The sequence below is a fragment of the Vigna radiata genome, chromosome 5 (assembly GCF_000741045.1).
Source record: "Vigna radiata var. radiata cultivar VC1973A chromosome 5, Vradiata_ver6, whole genome shotgun sequence".
In the NCBI taxonomy this organism is placed as follows: Eukaryota; Viridiplantae; Streptophyta; class Magnoliopsida; order Fabales; family Fabaceae; genus Vigna; species Vigna radiata.
In genome coordinates this window covers 37,046,322-37,066,576 of record NC_028355.1, presented here as the reverse complement: position 1 = coordinate 37,066,576, position 20,255 = coordinate 37,046,322, and the positions used below count along the sequence as shown (strand labels likewise).

The 20,255-nt window shown below is 33.1% G+C and overlaps 1 protein-coding gene and 1 pseudogene across 1 annotated transcript; one reads left to right on the top strand and one right to left on the bottom strand.

Annotated features, from left to right (window-relative positions):
* The first annotated feature begins 421 nt into the window (after positions 1-421).
* LOC106760701 (uncharacterized mitochondrial protein AtMg00810-like) lies at positions 422-1,425 on the top strand. The gene is made up of 2 exons (XM_014644105.1): positions 422-755; positions 1,409-1,425. Exons 1-2 carry the CDS (start codon positions 422-424, stop codon positions 1,423-1,425), a joined length of 351 nt encoding a protein of 116 aa, XP_014499591.1.
* Positions 1,426-10,309: 8,884 nt separating this feature from the next.
* LOC106760699 lies at positions 10,310-14,481 on the bottom strand (annotated as a pseudogene).
* Between the last annotated feature and the right edge of the window lie 5,774 nt (positions 14,482-20,255).

Here is a 20,255-nt window from a genome sequence, read left to right as displayed (position 1 = left end):
GGGGTATGTTTGGTAAAAGAGAAAAGAAAGAAATAAGGAAATAAGTGGAAATAAAACAGATAAATAAATAAGAGAAAATAAAAGAAAAGATTGTTTGGTTGAACAATAAATTAAAATTTATTTTTAAAGATTACTATAGGATGAAAATCAATATTATTTTTATTTTATTGGTATTATACTATTCATTTGTATTACTGATTACATCATTTTATTATTAATATTTGTTACGATAATTATCATACTAAATGGGGGAAGAGCTAAAGATCTAGGTTGTCTAAAATACTTTCTCGGTATTGAAGTGGCACAATCAAAAGAATGTGTCATCATTTCACAAAGGAAATATGCTCTTGATATTTTAGAGGAAACAGGCTTGACAAATTGCAAGCCCATTGATAGTCCTATGGACTCNAATCAAAAGNTAATGNGAGATCAAGGTGAACCTTTCTCAGANCCAGANAGATATANAAGGNTGGTTNGAAAACTCATATATCTNANAATAACAAGACCTNNTCTNTCTTATCCAGTGGGGATTGTGAGTCAATTTATGCAGAATCCACATGTTGACCATTGGAATGCAGTGATTCGCATTCTCAGATACATAAAAGGAAATCCAGGACAGGGATTGTTGTATGAGGACAAGGGAAGCACTCAGATTGAAGGATATTGTGATGCAGATTGGGCTGGTTCTCCAATTGATCGAAGATCTACTACAGGATATTGTGTTTTACTTGGAGGGAACCTTATATCTTGGAAAAGTAAGAAACAAAGTGTTGTTGCGAGATCTAGTGCTGAAGCTGAATACCGACTATGGCTTTGACTACATGCGAACTTGTGTGGATCAAGCAACTTCTCCAAGAGTTGAAATTTTGTGGAAATGAGTCGTTGAAACTGTACTTTGACAACCAAGCAGCCCTTCATATTGCCTCCCAATCCAGTGTTTCATGAGAGAACGAAACATATAGAAATTGATTGTCATTTTATTAGAGAGAAATTGTTGACTAAGGAACTTGTTATCGAGTTTGTCAATTCTAATGAACAACTCGGAGACATTATGACCAAATCTCTAAGGGGGCCTAGGATTCAATTTATATGTTCCAAGCTTGGTGCATATGATCTATATGCTCCAACTTAAGGGGAAGTGTTGAAATATATTGTATTGTAGAATTGGACCTTTAGTTTTGGGCTTTTAGGTTATGGTCCATTGTCCCTTAAAAGGACATTTTTTGTCTAATAGAAAGTTTACGGTGCAGTAATAATATTTTACTATTCCATTTTCTCTCGTAAACTTTAACAGTAGGGAAAGGCAATCTATGTTGCTTAGCATAATGGCAAACATCGCAAACAACATTAGTATTGGCCTGTACATAAGGAAAATGATCACATATTTGTTTTACAACACTGTGTTCAGGATGGCCTAACCTTTAATGCCACAAATTTACATCAAAATGTTTAAAAGAAAACGCAGCTTTTGAAACAAAATCCTGATCAGCATTTGAAAAAGCTTGTAGATAATAGAGTCCCTTATGAGGATTAGCACACCCAATCATCTTCAATGTGGAATTCTCCCTTATCTGACAAATCTTAGAAGAAAAAATTAGACTGCAATTCAAATCCTTTGTGAGACTTTGAACAGAGATTAAGTTGAAAGAGAAATCAGGAATATACAACACATTAAAAATGATAAAATCTTCAAAGAATTGCACTGTTCCAGCATATTTAGCAGTAATAATAGAGTTATTAGGTAGTCTAACAATTATGGGATTAATTTTATAGAATGTAACAAAATTTTTCTTCTCATGAGTCACATGATTTGTGGCTCCTGTATCAATGATCCAGGAAAGAATACCTGGTTTGTCATCTTCATCACTTCTTTGCATTTGGTTGATTTTGTGTATAGGCTCATCAGCTTTCTCAATCATTTTGAGAAGCTTTTCAATTTGTTCAGGTGTTAAGTTGTTGAAAGGAGTACTGGTGCCTCCTTGATGTACAATTCCCTGTCTAGAATCATTCTCGCAAATATTAGCTGAATTCGAATTATTCTTTTTCTCTTGATTCCCATCATTCTTTTTGTACCAAGGTGGATATCCATGTTTTGAGTAGCATTCATCCACTGTATGGTTTATCTTGTTGCAATATGAACATTGCTTTCCATAATTGGGATTCTTACCTCTGCCTCTTCCTTGACTGTATGATCCAGTACTGCAGTTCTGACTCTTCCAATTTTGGTCAGTTTTCCAGTTATTTCCTTTGTCAGTGACATTAGCCAACACCTTTGTTGTTTCAGTAGACTGGTTGTGGACAGCAGTGCCAATATCAACTCTTTCTTGTCTCTCTTGCTGCATAACGAGTGAGAAGGCACGATTTATGTTGGGTAGAGGTTCCATTAGAAGGATTTGGGTTCGGACAGTGTTGTAGGTATCATTCAAGCCTAGAAACATATCACGTGCTCTATCTCTCTGTATTTTAGAGAGATCTTTAAAAAATCACAGCTGTAGGGGATCTTACAAGTACAGCTGGGTAGAGGCCTAAGGGATTCCAGTTCCTCCCAGAGAATTTTTAAATCAGTAAAGAACCGATTAACACTTCTTTCTCCTTGTCTTATTGAGTGTATATCTTGTAGAAGGTCTGAAATTTTAAAATAGTCCCCTTTGGAAAATCTTTCTTTCAACTCATCCCACAATTCTTGGGCTCCTTCAACATATATAACACTTTCAGCAATCTTTGGGGAAAGGGTTTTTATGATCCAAGAAAGCACCATTACATTACATCTTTTCCATGCATCAAACAAAGAATCACTTCTGTTTAGTTTCTTGATGGACCCATCAATGAACTTTATTTTGTTTTTGGATAAAAGGGCACGTCTCATACTTCTACTCTAAGAAGAGTAATTAGTTTCATTAAGAACTTGAGAAATGAGGGTTAGACCAGGGTTCTCACCAGGATGTAAGTAGTAGGGGCTGGTAGGATTTGCAGATGGATCTGTGTTTTCCATCGTGGTGTTGGAAGACAAGAAACAGACCAAGAAAATAACCAAGAAGTATCAAGAAAATAATCTGGGCAACGGAAGCAAAGTGGGTATTGATCATGCTCTTAATACCATAATGAAAATGGGCCGAAAGAAAACAAAAGAATTGTTGGCCCAAAGCCTTTTTGACTCAGCAATAGTCTAGTCCAGCAAAAAGAAATATCTCCCTGCAGCAGAAGCTTCTAGCGTTCAGAAAGTAGGTGGGAGAAACCAGAGCTTAGGTGCGAGAGAAGCTGAGGAACTGAGGAACTTCAGATCTTCACGAAACGATGATGGCAGAGAGAAGAACAATCTCCAACCAAGGAAGAACGTTGAGAAAGAGAAGAGAAAAGGAAGAAGAAAGCTTCGATCAGAGGTTAGTGGAAAACTCTTTTTATTTACTATACACTCTTCTTCTTATCCTTCTTGATTTCTAAATGTATCAACGTTACAAGTAAAGGAATGGGGTGAAACTCTATTTATAGAGTTCTAAAAAAAAGGAAAAGAGAAAACTTAACATGGAAGTAAAACTAACTAACATAACAGAAACATGATTACTGTATTAGACAGTAATCCACACCGAATATCTCGTTTTTAATAGAATATATAAAAGAAAATTATAGGTTTAAACCCTTTTTCGGTCCCTAAATTAAGTTCTGATGTTTAGTTTAGTCCCCGCTTTTAAAAATGTCAACCTTTAGTCCCTATGATATGAAAAATGTATCAAATCAGTCCTCATGACAACACTTGATGAACAACAAATTACAAGTTTTCATACATAGGTATCCAATATTTTGTGATTTGTTAGCGAAAGGTGTTATGAACAACAAATCACTCAATGAAAAACTTGTGATTTGTTAACGGATAGGACTGATTTGACACATTTTTCATATCATAGGGACTAAAGGTTGACATTTTTAAAAGCGGGGACTAAACTGAATATCAGAACTTAACTTAGAGACCAAAAAAGGGTTTAAACCAAAATTATACTAATTAAAATATTTATTAAATTTTAATTTTAAAAAAATTTAAATATATGTTAAACAAAATTTAGCATAATATTATATTTTAATATAATTTAATATACGTTAATTAGTATAATTTTAAGTTTTATAATTTATTATTATTGTTGAAATCATAATGTAGTAGGAATTAAGAACGTGTACGTGTTTATCAAATTTCAGTTCGAGATAAATGTTTTCTAGATTTCGAAATTCAAAAAAGAAAATTATTGAATTTTGAAATTTGGTGAAAATCTAGTGAGTTTCTTGACTGAGATAACGAAATTTGATAATTTCTTAACCAAATTTTAAAATTTAGTGAGTTTTTTAATCACATTTTAAAATCCGGTGAATTTTAAAATCTTAACTCAGATTTTAAAATCTAATCTATAGTTCGTAAAATATTTATTGAATTTCTAGACCAAATTTTGAAATTTGATGAATTCTTAAATCAGATTCCAAAATCTGGTTAAGTGAAAGGATATATGACACTAGGTTTAAGTTTTTTATTCTTTAAAAAAGTGGTAAGTAAATGGGATAATTATAGGAGAAAAAAATATTTATCCTTAAGAGAAAGGTGATTTAGACATTAAAAAAGATTAAAAAAGGTTGAAGATGCATTGACAAGCATAACCAAATATTTGCATCAACATGGTCTGATGTGATAGAGTTAATAACTAAATAGCCCTTAATACTTAAAAAATATTAGTCTTTGACTTTCGTTTAAAATTATCTTTGGTTAAGGCACCTTTTTTTATCTTTACTTTGCTTTTGATTTTAGAATTTTGTTATTTTTTAATTTTGAATTGTATGAACAAGAAGCTCACCTGTCCCTATTGCATTTTTTTTATGTAAGAAAATCATTGAAAAGAAATAGAAGTAATCGTTTCGTTCCTTTATTTTTGAATGTGAAATGTTTTTTATATTACAAAAAAGTTATATAACAGATTATGAATTTATGATATAACCTAATATGATATATGTTAGTGATCCTGTTTTATATTACTTTCACAAATTCTAAAATTTAAATAACTTAGTTTTGTAATGATGCACAATCTATCTTTTATAATAGTTTAAAAACAAAAAATTTATATAGTCGAGTTTCTTAAAAACAACTCTAAATAACTTCAGAATCTCGATTTTCTGTTTCTTTTAAGACTATCTAAGCATATAAAAATCGCTAATATGTGAAGATTAAAAAGCTTAAACAAACAGTCTTATTACCAAAATAATTAATAAAAAAATTCACAAGTTTGTCACATTTTCGTTATCCTTAATTTGAAAGCCATCATCATATCTAATTTAATGATTGTACAGTTTAAACGTTTTAGATATTAAATTTTCTCTATGAAAAAAGTCATGCATTACGAAAAAGAAAGTTAAGGGAACAAAGTCGTCACATGGCTAGCTGCTTGTAGAAGACTCGACTTAGGAGGCTTTTCTAGACTTTTTAATTTCTACACACCCGTGAAGAAAAAAAAAATTGCTTCCATGATCTAAGGATTAAAGAATGATTTTGAAATCACATTACAAACAAAAAAATACATAGGAAATAATTTTGCAATTCCATTGCTCATTTGATTTGGTGTGCACATGGGTTTTGTTTCAATTTTGCGGAAGTGGCGTCCAGAGTAGTAAATGGTGATTTAATGGGATTAGAAGCGCACACAGTTTGCATCACGAATTTTTATTTTCAATCTTTTTTTATTCATATTCAATCGAGAGGATGATAGGTTTTAATAGTATTAAACTAATAAAAATATGTTTTAAAACTTAAAATATATTAGAAGCATAATTAGAAGCTTTTATCACATATCTACTTTATTTCTTACAAACACTTCTCTCTCTAACCTCCTATTCATCAAAATTTTCTCCACCATCTCTCTAGACTATTCTTTCACTGAGCCACCCATTTCACAATCAGAGGAAGTCTAGATAATCCTGGTGTTGTAGGCTCTCATTTCCACCGATCAAATCCTCTTTTCTTCAACGGGTAAGTTGAATTCCTTATTCTGTGCAACTTTAGGTTTGGGATCATGCAACAAATTGGGTTTGCATGTAGCTAGTTGTGTTTTCCCCAAATTATAGTTGCCATCATCATCTAAAATCTGCCTTTTATCACCTAATTTCAATTCGTAGGTGACACTAGTCTTCCTTGGGGTGCAATCGAGTGTTTAGGGGTTCCCTGTGAGTTGAACTGTTTATTTAGAGGTAAGGGGAGCTGGGTTTGATTCTCTATTTCGTGAATTGATGTAGAAATATGTTAGGGTTCTGTTTGAATTTGGAATTTATGCATGTCAAAAGCTTGTGTGGTTTGTTGTTGATGCTTGAACTGAAAATTTGATGATTTTTGGGTATGAGTGTATCAAATCCTTGTTGTCTAAAATTTATGAAGCTGTGAATGGATGCATGTGAAGTGAATGGTATAAGGTAGGGTGCTGGATTGAGTATTAGAAGAGATGAAAACTGTTATACATGTTAATAGAGTTCAAGTTAAGTGAATTATGTGTTTTTAGGTCATCTTAGAGGAAGTGAGAGGGTGATTTTGAGAATTATGGGTTAGAGGTTGAATTAGGCTCTTAGAATGATTTAGTTAAGTCAAAAGTGACTTGTTAGGAATGTGAGAGTGGTCAAAAACACTCTCCAAATGGTAAATCTAAGTTTGAGCCCATAGGTTGAGGGAATTGAAGTTTTTGAGTGTAAATCTGTGTATAGCAACTAGAGAATGAGGTTATGAATGTTTATAAGCCTTTAGACAAGATTAGATTCACATGTGTTTCGAGTTAGAATGATTAGAAATTCATAGAAGTACCTAAAATGAGATTTAGGGGTGTGAGTTCTGCAAAATCTGTAGAAAATCTGCAGAAAATCTGTAGAAAATCTGCAGAATCCACGACGGGCGCCCCAAAAGGGGGTTGGGCGCCCTTTGATTCGACATTTTTGCCAGAGTGTGACGTCTGGGTGCCCCTAAAGGGCGCTGGGCGCCCTTTAATTCGAATTTTGCCAGAATTATGGCGCTCGAGCGCCCCTAAAGGGCGTTGGGGTGCCCTTTTCTGCTATTGTTTTTGTTTTTGATAGTTTGGGGGGTTCCAGATGTCCATTTTGGATGTTGTTTAGGTCGTTCTGGGGTTTTTGACCCTTCCGGAGCCATTGGTGAAGGTCCCCAAGCTGTTTGAATTACTTAATTATTGATAACTAAAGATTTTAAAGAAACTTGTATTAATGAGTGATGGTTCTGTGAAAGTATGTAATGTCTGAGTATGTATGAGTTGTTTTTATAACATACCTAAGGGATGATTGTGTAACATGATTAAAAGTTTGTTTATTGGACGTAATTCCATGATCCTCAAAGGAGGTTACATGGTGGTGCCCTGTAATTTGTTGTGATTGACCGTATGGATGGCCGGAGTTCCTGATGGGGTTTATCCTAACATTCTAATGATTATCCAAGCTCAAGTAGAGAGTGATGAATCATGTGGTGAGAATAGTAGGAGGTCCTAGGATAGACGCTTTCACTGTAGGCCTATACCGCGGTAACGGACTTACACTTGTGTGTGGTCGGGTGAAACCCCTCGGCAATGGCTTTGCAAAGCAGTAGGGCCACCACAAGTGCACAAACCCCTGATACTCGACATTTCATACTAGTCTGGATGGTCAAATCACTTAGTTGGTCATTGGTAACAAAATAATGTATTCGGTCTTAGTCTATGTTGTATTATGGTTCTTTGCATGTTATGTGTGGTTGAAGACGAGTCTAGTGAGTCTTAACATGATAGGATTATTCATTTGATTAATTGTATGATTATTGTCTCTATTGAATGTTAATTAGTAACTTGTTTGTTTTGAAAACCTAGCTTACCTTTGCATTTGTTTGTTGTATGTGCTTGCCTTCTCCCTTTCGATGATCATCTAATCCTTTGGATGTAAGCAGTAGCTGATGATGTACCCTTGGAGCAAGCATTGAAGAATGATGAAGACACAACTCCTAGTTCTTAGGACCCTTTCTAGCTTTTAGTTTGACATTATTTGGAAACACTCTTTAGGTATGCTTCAATCTTTAGTTGGTTATGTAAATTTTTGGAGGACTCTTAAGTTGTAAAACTTTAATTTTCAGCCATATTTTTGGATGATTGTATACCTTAATACTATCATTCACTATTCTAACTGCTTTCTCATACTATAATAACTGAATTCTATTATATTATATGTTCCATATAATTTTTAGGATGTCATATATATATATATATATATATATATATATATATATATATATATATATATATATATATATATAATATGAATAAAATAAAATAACAAGTTGCTCCGTATAAAATATTTTTTTTTTTTATCTATCATATATATTTGATATCTTCATAATTTCTAAAAATTTCCAACACCCATAATATTCCGTATTATAATTATATCATTCTTAATATTTTATATTGTAATTATATAAATCTTAAAAGTCTACATTCCAATTAAATCTGCTTCAAACTTTCCATGTCAAAATGTGAACGAAGACTTTAATGAATGTATATTATAATAGATTTTTAAAAAAATTAACCAAATAAAAAAAATTGTATTAGTAATATCTATTTTTGTTTTATTATACTACAATAATATATTTATATGTTTAATTAGTAATTTTGTCTCTGTATTTACATTATAAGAAAATGTGATTTTAGAAACTAAATTTTGGTCACTGAAATGACAAAACTAATCATTAATTTAATTACTGACTAATTTAGAATCCAATAATCATAAATAGCTAAAATATCGGTAGTTAATGTTAGCTAACAATTTCTAGTGTTTGTAAAATGCCAATCTAACAATGATACATAGTGGAAGTGAAGACTTCAAATTGAAAAGTCCTAATTTCAATCATTGAAATCTTCTTTCAATACAAAACAAAAAGAAACATTATTAACAAAACTTATTTCAATAACTGAGTCAATATATAACAAATCAATAATCAATAATATACACAAATCACAACTAAACACACAATAAGTTTTTAATATAATACTATATTACTCAAACAAAGAATTTCAAAATCAAAAAAATAATATATACAAATCTCAATCTATAAAACACCAAATTTTTAATATAATACCATATTATTGAACCAAACAATTTCAAATTCTTAAAAAGTAATACTATATTATTCAAACAAACAATTTCAAATTTTAAAAATAATCCACAAAAGAAAATTTCTCCAAAAAAAGTCTGGTGTCATAACCTGTTTTCCTGTCAATAAAAAAATTCAAAAACAAAAATATGATAACAATATATATATATATATATATCTCCTTAAATAAGTTTCCAACAATTACTTGGAAAAATAGTATCACAATTACCGACGGTTTTAAAAACCCTGATAATTATTATAGGTTTTCCAAAACCGTTAGTAATTACCGGAAATTTTTTAAAATTGTCAATAATTATTGGAGGTTTTTCAAAATCGTCAGTAATTACCGGAAGTTTTTCAAAACTGTCTATAATTACATAGGATTTTTCAAAACTGTCATTAATTATCCAAGATTTTCAAAAACCATTTATCACTAAAGAAATACTTTATTAATAAAAAAGTATTCAAAGTAAAATGTAATTAACTCCTAATTGGATACTCGATTTCACCTATCAAAATAGTCTAAAAGAAAGCGAAAGAAAAAACATACATTTTGACTAAGAAAAGAGCTTTATTTCTAAACTGGTAAATGACTAATTTTGTCTTTATTACAAAGATTGAGATGGCTCATCTTTCTGCTAAAAATTAAATAAAAAGATGTCTTTGTGAAGTTGCCCATCTTTCTACTAGTCCATCACCTTCGAGCATGTGAACCACTTTAGACATTTTAAGCCTATGCCCTGGAAGATACTGAGTACACAAGAAGGCCACGTGAACCATTTCCTCAAGTTCAATTTTGTCATAGTTGCTCTTCATATCCTTGTCTACCAGCATTTCAAGCTTTTTCTCCTCTAGAAAGATATGAGCAATGACCCATTAAATGCTTTTATAAACGTAACTAAAATTCTGAATATTTCTATTCAACATTAAAATATATATATATATATATATATATATATATATATATATGCTCATCAGAAACTCAACATTGATCATATCAATGTTTAGCAATTCCTTAAATTTAGACAGATGGACTAGTAAGAAGTCACTCTAATATTTTAATAAAAATTGAAACATTGTCCACTCAAAAACTGCAATATCATATAATAACATATAGTAAGAAGTTAACATGAGTCTTAGGTTTGATTTGAGATTATGGATTTGAGTTACAAATACTCACGATTGGTAAACAGTTTTGTTCATGGTTGTGGATGAATGAAACCAAGCACCATTTAGATAGAGAAGTTCTCCATCTATTCTTTGTGCAATTCTTCTGTCCATTTCTTCATCACAAATTGATAGTGGTTGGTCCGAAGCCTAAATGAAAAGCATAAAAATTCCTGTGAAAAATATCTAAAAGTACTTCATGTACAAAAAGAAACAAGGCTTTATTTTTCACCTACCATGACCCATCCCCATGTGTCAGCAAATGATGGTACATGAGTTGTGTATGCAATGACATCTGTACCAAAAAAAAAAAAAAACTCTGTAGTTTCAGTTTAAACAGAACATCCTATGTTATTTTGACTCTGTTAATGATGTCTATAATTCATGAAATCATATAATAAGGAGCTTGAATTAGATAGTCTTACATTTGAAGACCTGTTTGATTGTATAGAAGTGAAAATCTCTTTGTGTGTGAAGATAGCTGCTGGTCCAGCTTACAAAAGATGCAATTTTTTTTGTCAAACTCTGTTGAGTATGTGATTATGAAAACAAAGTTTCTCATAACTACTTGGGTGACAAAGATGCCATTATCATTTAACTTTGGTTTGAGTGTGTTCTCATAGAAGGATTTGGTGTAGAGTTGGTAACATGGTCCATCTTCAAGTGGGTCTGCTAAATCTCCAACAATGATATCAAATCTCTCCTTTCTCTTCACCAATTCAGCCCTTCAAAAATCTTACATCTTAGTACTGTTTAATAGATACTGAACACTCTTCAATGCTTAAAAGAATCTCCTTTACACTGACATATGTGTCGCTGTTAAGGTTATTGATATTTATAATATTTACCTTAAAACTTATATTAATACCAATATGTTATGATTAGAAGAATTATAAACAAAAAGTTACTTACTTCGCATCATTGATCACAAGGTCGAGCTTCTTATTAGAAAATGCTTCCCTATTTGCAATCAAGTATTTTTTTGCAGAAATCTACCACTTCCTGCAACAATTAGGAGTCCAAACTTCAAATTAATACCATATATTTTTAATTTTCTTTTGTAACACTATGCATTCATTCTTTTATATATTATTTTACAATGAACCATACCATCCGAGTCAAGTAAAATAAGTAGACTGTAAAGTTGTTTCATTAAATAATAATACAATGATTATTTAGACAAACTTCTCCATAAAACTTTTAAAAGAAAAAAACTCAAATAAATTTCTTTATAATTTGAAAACTAGTTTATACACATCTAAAAATAAAAAATTAAGAAAAAATATATTAATTAACTCAAACTGATTTTAACTTCTAACCAAACTTTTCTTTTCTCATTTTTCTCATAAAAAAATTATCCAAATACACCCATTATCTTATCAATCATTCATATAAAAAATCATTCATTTTTCTTTTATCAATGTCAGTATTATCCTTCCTGCTTTTATATTGCATTTCATGCCAACGATATAGCCAGTCACTCAAGAAATTAACAGATTCATCATTCCCACATACCTAAATTCACAACAAAAAGTGCAGAAATTCAGATCATAAAATTGAAAAGGCATGCAACCTTAACATTTTTAAAAGTTACCTCAACAGCCTTCGTTGGCTTATATTTGTATGTCCATAAGTTGCACTCCTCCCTATCTAAACAGCTACGGTAGTATGATCTCATACTGCAATGCAGATGGCAGAATACAAGGTCAGATTCAATAAAAGGAAGAAACTTCCTATATATGTCTTAAACATGTTGAACTGAAAAATGAAATCAGTTTTTTTTTTTTTTAAAAAAAAGCAAGAGTATAATTATTTTGTCATTTACATTTGATAAATCCTAGAGCTTAACGGCCCAAATATCACAAGTATACAAACAGTAGGCTAGGAGAAAGAGAGTCAAATATTTGCTTTCATCAGGATGTTGAAGTACAAACAAAGTCCCACATTGAGTAAATGAAGGGTTGGTCAAAGGTTCATATACATATAGATACTTCCAAAGGTAAAAGACCTAAAATAGACAATATCTTAACATATGTGGAGATCTATGTGTGTGCCGAACCTCCCCAACAACCCTGACTATCAGAATGGATACCAAAACCTGTCGGAAACCATTTTCCTTAAGCCACAATATAAATTTTCTGACTCTCATTATGTGAGCTTCTGGCAACTATTTGGATTCAATAATAAAGATGGCCTTTTAGCTCTGACAGAGATAGAGAAATATTAGGCTTAAATTTAGACAAATTTGACAGAAGAACCATTATAAACTATTTCTGATTAAAAGTAAAGATTGAAGGCAAACCTCCGGGGCCATCCAGAATGTTGTACCCTTTATTGATTTAACGTCATTCATTTTGGTTGCCTGGAAAGCAAATCATAAAATGAAGTCAGAAAAATTGAAATGATAAGGAATTTAACATTACTCAGACATCTATAACTGATATCAAAATATTCTAGAAATAAAAGAAGCCCTAAAATTGGCAATCCAAAATAAAATATATTTTGCATACCTTGGCCAACCCAAAATCTGCAAGCTTGACAGATCCACTTGCATCCACCAATACATTTGCACATTTAATATCCCTTAAATCGGGAAAATATAATTTAGAAAATCTTTACAATGATTGTTTCATCCCAATTACATAACTGGTTCATGAATGCATAAAATAGAATATCAAATGAAACTCAAGCAATAACCCAAAGACAAAATCTGCTACTGAAAACTCCAAAACTGAAATTTCTCACATGTAACCATTCAACCTGATCTTAGTAAAAAACTTGATTTTCCTTTTTAATTATTTGAATTTGAAGCTCAACGTAACTAACAACTAGAAGAAAATAATAGGCCATCCACAAATATAGGACCACTAGCATCAAAAGGTAGTAGTTTGAGGTACAGAAATAATTGAAAATCTTCTCTCCCAAGATTATTCTATTCTGTCCATTCACTCCTCAACTCTCTTCTTTGGCCAAATAAGTAAAGGAAAACGTTACTTTGACAATTGACAACATTTTTTACAACACTACGTGGCGTTGTCTTATTCGTTGTCTGATATTAATTTTCAAAATTGCTTTTCAGAATTAGTGACGACATTGTTGGAAGAAGGTTTCAGTGAGTAAACCTTTGTTGGCGCCTTCCAAAAACGCAACTCACTGAAAACGCAACTCCGTGAAAAACGCTCTTTCTCATAAACGAACTCTCTCAAAAACGAAGTTTCTCAAAGACGCAACGATCTCTCTCAAAAACGCTGTGTGTCAAAAAGGTATCTCTCTATCCACCATTTGAAGTCGTTGGTGGAAGTCTGGCTTTTTGGGCAACCGTCGAACGGAGAGGTGTTTTCGATGTCTTTATTGTTCCTTTTGGTGTTTTGTACGTTGCCTTTATTGTGCGTTTCTTTTGCATTTAGGTGTTGGTTATGGTGGTTCAGAGGTGTGAAAGGTTAGGTTTTTTTTCACTATTGCCGTTGCAGATTTGGTTATTGGGTGCGCTAGTGAGTATCTCTGCATCGTGTTATTGGGTGCGCTAGTGAGTATCTCTATATCATATAATGTATTTGGAATCCTATGTGCGCTCTTTACATTTGATATCTGCTATAACCCAGTTTCACATTTGATATCTACTATAACCCAGTTTACATTTGATATCCTAATGTATTTAGCTAATCATGTTTAGTGAGATCTCCCTTTTAACCATATTCTCACCATTCATAAAATTTAAATTCGAAACCTTTTAAAGACTCTGAATTCCATTCTTTTTAGACCAACTACTCTTTAGTGTGTTCTTTACATTCATCCATTGTTTTTGGAAGCAACACTGAATAGAGATTAGATCCATACTTAGCCTTAGTTAATCAGTTTCTGCTATAAATTTTATGACCGATACATTTGTTTTTAGCAACTGCATTGAAGTTAATATTATCTCCTTTTGTAATTTATGTTAGGTTAATATTTGATTGACGGTATTAGTACAACTGAAAATGGTACCCTGTAAAAGCAATGTAAGTAGATTTTGAAGTTTTGTGTTTTGTGAGTTGTTATGGAGCATTGTTTTATAAATTGATTGTTATAAATTTCAACTATTGAACAGTGGCGCATGAGGGCTTGGATGGATACGTCCTATATTACCCAAATGAATTCCTTACTGCAATTGAGACATCAGAGCTGCATTTTTGGAACTCCATTTAAGATGTCTTTACGAATTCAAGATCCTATAGAGCTTAACCTAAAATTGTTGAAACTCATGGTTCGTCGATGGATTCCCCACCATCAAGCGTTTAGAGTTAGGCAACAATTGGTTCCTTTGAATGTGCAAGATGTGGTCATGAGTTTAGGGTTTGGAGTGGGGGGGATTGGAGGTACCTTTGGATGAATCAATTGTGGGTAAAATAGGTGAACATTTTACTAATTGTAAAAAAAACTCATTGAAAAGGGGTAGGAAGGGTTGAAGGTAGCAGCCGTGAAGGAGAAGCACTTGAAAAAGAAGGAGATGGAAGTTCCCAATTAGCAGTTGTGGATAAAATTAGAAGAAATAACCAGAGGATAAGAAATGTAAGGAATGAAATAGCTGTTGTGAGGAAGGAACTAAGTGATCTTAGAAACTTGCGAAACTTTGCATATATTGGTAACCAAGATGTTGAAGGTGAGGGGAAAGAAGATTTTGCAGGTGAAGAAGTTCCAGGTGAAGCTTTTGATGAAGCTGTAGGTCAAGCAAATGAAGCAGTTGCAGATGAAGCAGCTGCAGATGAAGGAGTTGTAAATGAAGGAGTTGCAGATGAAGGAGCTGCAAATCAAGGACCTACAAATGAAGGAGTTGCAGATGAAGCAGTTGCAAATCAAGGACCTGCAAAGGAAGCACCTGCAGACGAAGCAGCTGCAGATGAAGGACCTGCAAATCAAGGACCTAGAAATGAAGCAGTTGCATATGAAGTAGCTGTAGATGAAACACCTGTTGATGAAGAATGTGGAGGTGAAGGTCATGAAGAGGTTGCACATGAAGAAGCTGCACATGAAGCTTCTAAGGCACATGAAGAACGTGAATCTGAGGCGCATGAAGAAGGTCCAGTTGACGCAAATGAAGAGGCTTCAGCTCATGCACATGCAGAAGGTGTAGATGAAGAACCTGTCGCGGAACCCCTTGTCCATCGACGTCTTTTCATTGACATATGTGATGATGATGACGGTGGTCATGTTGAACCCAAGTTAGTAGTCCCTTTGCGAACCTATAATGGTGATCCAAGAACAACTGTTGATTTGGATATGTTGTACAATGCAGTGACGCGAAGAGATATTGTAAGGAGGTAAGATAACAATAATTTCTTAATGTTATTACTGATGAATGATATTAGTACCCAATTTAATATTCTTGATATTTCAGCTATGTGTCCGAAATAATGGGTCAATTGTTGACCACAACTGAATGTAACACTTTAGGGCCTCGACAATATGTTGACAACATGGTAATTATGCACTTGATTCAAATTAATGTTTTAATTCAATTTTTGAAGGTCAAAAAGTTGATGTTGAAGTTGTTTATTGTTTTGTAGACGCTAATGTTTGCAACAACAATATTTATGTATTTTGAGAAAAGATCCTCTGGAGTCATAAAGAGGATGGTATTCAGTCCAAATTTTGTGGTAAAAGCTTGTATTTTGCTAATTTTTTTGGATGGTATAATTTCATATTGACATGGTTGCTTATTGATGATTTTTTTTTTTATCCAAGACACATGTATTGATCGACTATAAGAGAAAACCAGTAAATCAATATGTGTGGCAACTTCTTGATTACCAATCATATTTCCGGAGCGATCTCGTAAAAGTGCAAGACCTATTGACTGCTGATTGGGTGAGTAAAGTGTACTTTGAAAAAGTACATAGTTGTTTTTGTATGTGATATAGTTGAACCATTTTGTAGGTGTTCATCCCAGTTGTTAACAGTGAGCATTGGTGGTGTTATGCGCTTAAGGTCTGCACTTTTTAGTTTTTCGTCATTGACTCACTAGAAAAGGGTATCAAAGGACGTTGTCGGATTGATAAAAGCATTGTAAGTTTTTGAATGGTTGCAAATTTTTTTGTTTATGAGTGATTAAAATGTATTTATATTTAATTGAGAGGTATTTATTTTTAAACAATACAGCCTCAAAAGATTCAACGCCTTTGGGGTCTGTTGACGAATTCACTTGAAGATTCGAAATCTCCTTTATTAGTTCAACAAGCTAAAATCCCAATGCAACCAAACACGTAAATATATATTATATTACTCATTTGTTCAAGTATTGGTATATTAGTGATTTGTTAAAATATTGGTATTTGTTGAAATATTGTTGTTTATATTAATAAAGGTAATGCATGGTTTTGATTTAATTGTAACAGTTATGATTGTGGTGTAATCATGATGAAAGCTATTGAAATATGGGATGGAGAGGAGAAATTTGATGGCAAGAGCATGCCTGACTACACAAATGTAGGGTAAATAATGAATTGGTATATATGTCATTATCTTTGTCATGACATTGTATTTAAATTACAAACTTTTATTTTCAGGAGGAGTTGGCTAGTTTTAGGAAGAAGTTTATATGGGACTGGATAATGGATGAGGAGAACGTCAGAAGAATTGAAATGCTTCACGATCTTGGATTGATTTAGCACTAGGAATAAACTGTTGTTTTGGTTTAGATCGTTATTTAATTTGAAAACAATAGAAATTGATGAGAATTGTGGCAAATTGTAAATGATTCTTGTATTTAGAACTTATATTGAATGTATACAGGTTAAGTGTTATCTAATAATTATTGTTCAAAGTGGTTAGAATTTTTGTCCCTGTACTGATAAGGCATTGTAGTCCAAGAAGAGGTATACTGAATTGGTTGTTGATGAACTGGTGGAAGTTGTGTTTGAATAACAAAAATGTTTCCAGCTATGTGTGTGTGTAATCGATTACACACAGTCTGTAATCGTTTACCAGTTGAAGAATTGGATTTTATACTGAAACTTTCCCTTTGCTCCCATGTTTTGGAAGAATATCTCCCCATGGAGCGTTTGGACGTGAGTTAGTCAAATTGTCTTGTAAAATGTTGATTTGGTTGATTTTTTATTTTGTGAATTGTGTGAAAGAGGCTGGAAAGAGGTTGTGATGTGCGTGTGTAAGCAATTACACCCAGGCTGTAATCGCTTACAAAGTGGAAAAAAGGATTTTGTACCAAAACTTCATCACTGCTCCCACGTTTTGGATGCATGACTCCCCATGGAGGGGTTGGAGCTGATATTGGTGAACTTTTTGGAAGAATGTTCATAATGCTGGTTGATTCTTAGGTAGAAGGAGCTGTGGGAGGACTTGTTTATAGTTGGAATGATAAGAGTGTGTGCACATAATTGAGTGTTAGTGGTTTCATCTGATGGTGTTGTCAGTAGACTGGACAGAGGCTGTAATATGCGTGTGTAAGCGATTACACCCAGGCTGTAATCGCTTACCAAGTTAAGAAAAGGAATTTGTACCAAAACTCCATCATTACTCCCAAGTTTTGGATGCATGGCTCCCCATGGAGGGGTTGAACCTGATATTGGTGAACTTTTTGGAAGAATGTTCATCGTGCTGATTAATTCTTAGGTAGAAGGAGTTGTGGGAGGACTTGTTTATGGTTGGAATGATAAGATTGTGTGCACATAATTGGGTGTTAATGGTTTCATCTAATGGTGCTGTCAGCAGGCTGGAAAGAGGCTGTGATATGCGTGTGTAAGTGATTACACCCAGGCTGTAATCGCTTACCAAGTTAAGAAAAGGAATTTGTACCAAAACTCCATCACTGCTCCCAGGTTTTGGATGCATGGCTCCCCATGGAGTGGTTGGACTTGATGTTGGTGAAATTTTTGGAAGAATTGGAACAGTGTTGGTTGATTCTTAGGTACAAGTAGTTGTGGGAGGACTTGTTAGTGGTTGGAAGGGTATGAGTGTGTGCACTTAATTGGGTGTTAGTGGTTTTTTCCAATGGTGTTGTCAGGAGGTTGTGATATGCGTGTGTAAGCGATTACACCCAGTTTGTAATCGCTTACAACATGGAAAAAAGGATTTTGTACCAAAACTTCATCACTGCTCCCACGTTTTGGATGCATGGCTCCACATGGAGGGGTTGGGACAAGCTCTCATGTGCTTGTGTAAGCGATTACACACAGACTGTAATCGCTTACGAGTAGGAAAAAAGGATTTTGTACCAAAAGTCCATCAATGGTCCCATGTTTTGGCTTAATGGCTCCTCTTTGAGGTGTTGGACCTGATTTTGGTGAAACTTAAAATGGTAAATTCATAAAGAAACCAAATTTAGTACAACACTGCAACAATTCTTTCATGTTCATGTGTCCATGGTGTGAACATTGATAGCATAAAACCATAAGAATAGAAATTACAATAGTCATCTTAAATGTTGATAAAGTCATCCCAATAAATATTACAGTCATCTAAAATAAAAGTCGGAGTTATAGTAAACACTGGTACAGTAATCCGTAAACGCTTAAAATTCACTTGCATAAGAAATTCAACATCGAATAATAAGACTAGAAAATATTATTACATTGCGTTAGAGTCTTTAGAGTGTTCTCCCTTGTTCTTGTCTGCTACTTTTGATGTTGACGGTTGAAGATGTGGATTTCTCAATTTTCGCATAATTTCTGCCATATTTGGTTCTTCAAGTACAAGGGGTCAAATGACTGGTTTGGGTATCTCCATCACGAGTTTCTTTATGGGAGGACATATGTCAGCGGTAAAGACTTTGATTACATTTCGAAACACTATGTTAACGTAATATTTTGGGGGAAATGCAGTGAATGAACGAACCTAAATGAAAAGAAGCAAATAGTGAGTAACAATACCAAAAGTTATCGAATATAAATAGAACTACGAATAAGATGGATTACAAGGTTAAGTATCAAAACGGAACCAAGACCAATATGTGGACAAAAATTTGGATCTTGAAGTGGCAGCACTGACACTGATTTTGCTGTGTCTAGGTGAGTGACATTATTAATACCTCCATCTTTCACAACACCTGCATTTGACTCTTAATTTTAGTAACATGTCAAAATAAAATTACAATGACAAAGTTTATAGAATTACTGACCATGGTGTTTGATGTACATCTCAGCCCATTTCCAAGCATTGGAATTGAAATCTCTTTCATATGTTGCTTGAGCAACTTCCTCAGCAAACTTTTGGGTGGTATATGGATCATCACTTATCCTATTCATAATTTTTGCCTGGACATTCCCAATCGGACCAGGAATTAATGATGATGAACTATCACATTTCTTCAAGAATGATTTAAGTACGTCCTCGTCAAATTGAAGACCTTCCCAAGCATCCATAGTATTTGTAGCTGAAAGAACAATAAATCATGTTAACAAACATATTAAGTAAGAGAATGTAATCGTGTTAGAAATACACTTTACATGGAGCAACTTGAATGGAATGAAAGTGAGAGTGACTTCCTGCACTGCAAACTTCGTTCATATATATAGAGGAAAATAAATTGTTTTAGTAGGTAATTTTTTCTTGAAATATTATTTTTAATTTCATTTATTAGTGATATGACCAATGAAGGGTTATTCATAATACTTATTTAGTAATTTTTCTTCACCTTTTTCATATATTTAATGTAGGATGCACCATGAAAAGCAATCTGACGTTTACTTTTTCATACTCTCCCTTTATATAGGTAACCTTTATGACATGCATTAAATTTCTTGTGTCGTTTACTCAATCAAAAGTACAGTGCCTTTTACTCCCCGCCTTGTTGCCACAATTGCACTAAAATGATGACATGCATTAAATGCTCAATTCTTAAACAAAATAACCTATACCATGTTAGTTTCTTCTGCTTCAAGTTCATTTCATTAATTGCTTCCATAATAAAGAAATGAACTTTCAAGTACACCATTACTTCTGCTTCATCTTCTTGGATGTGCAC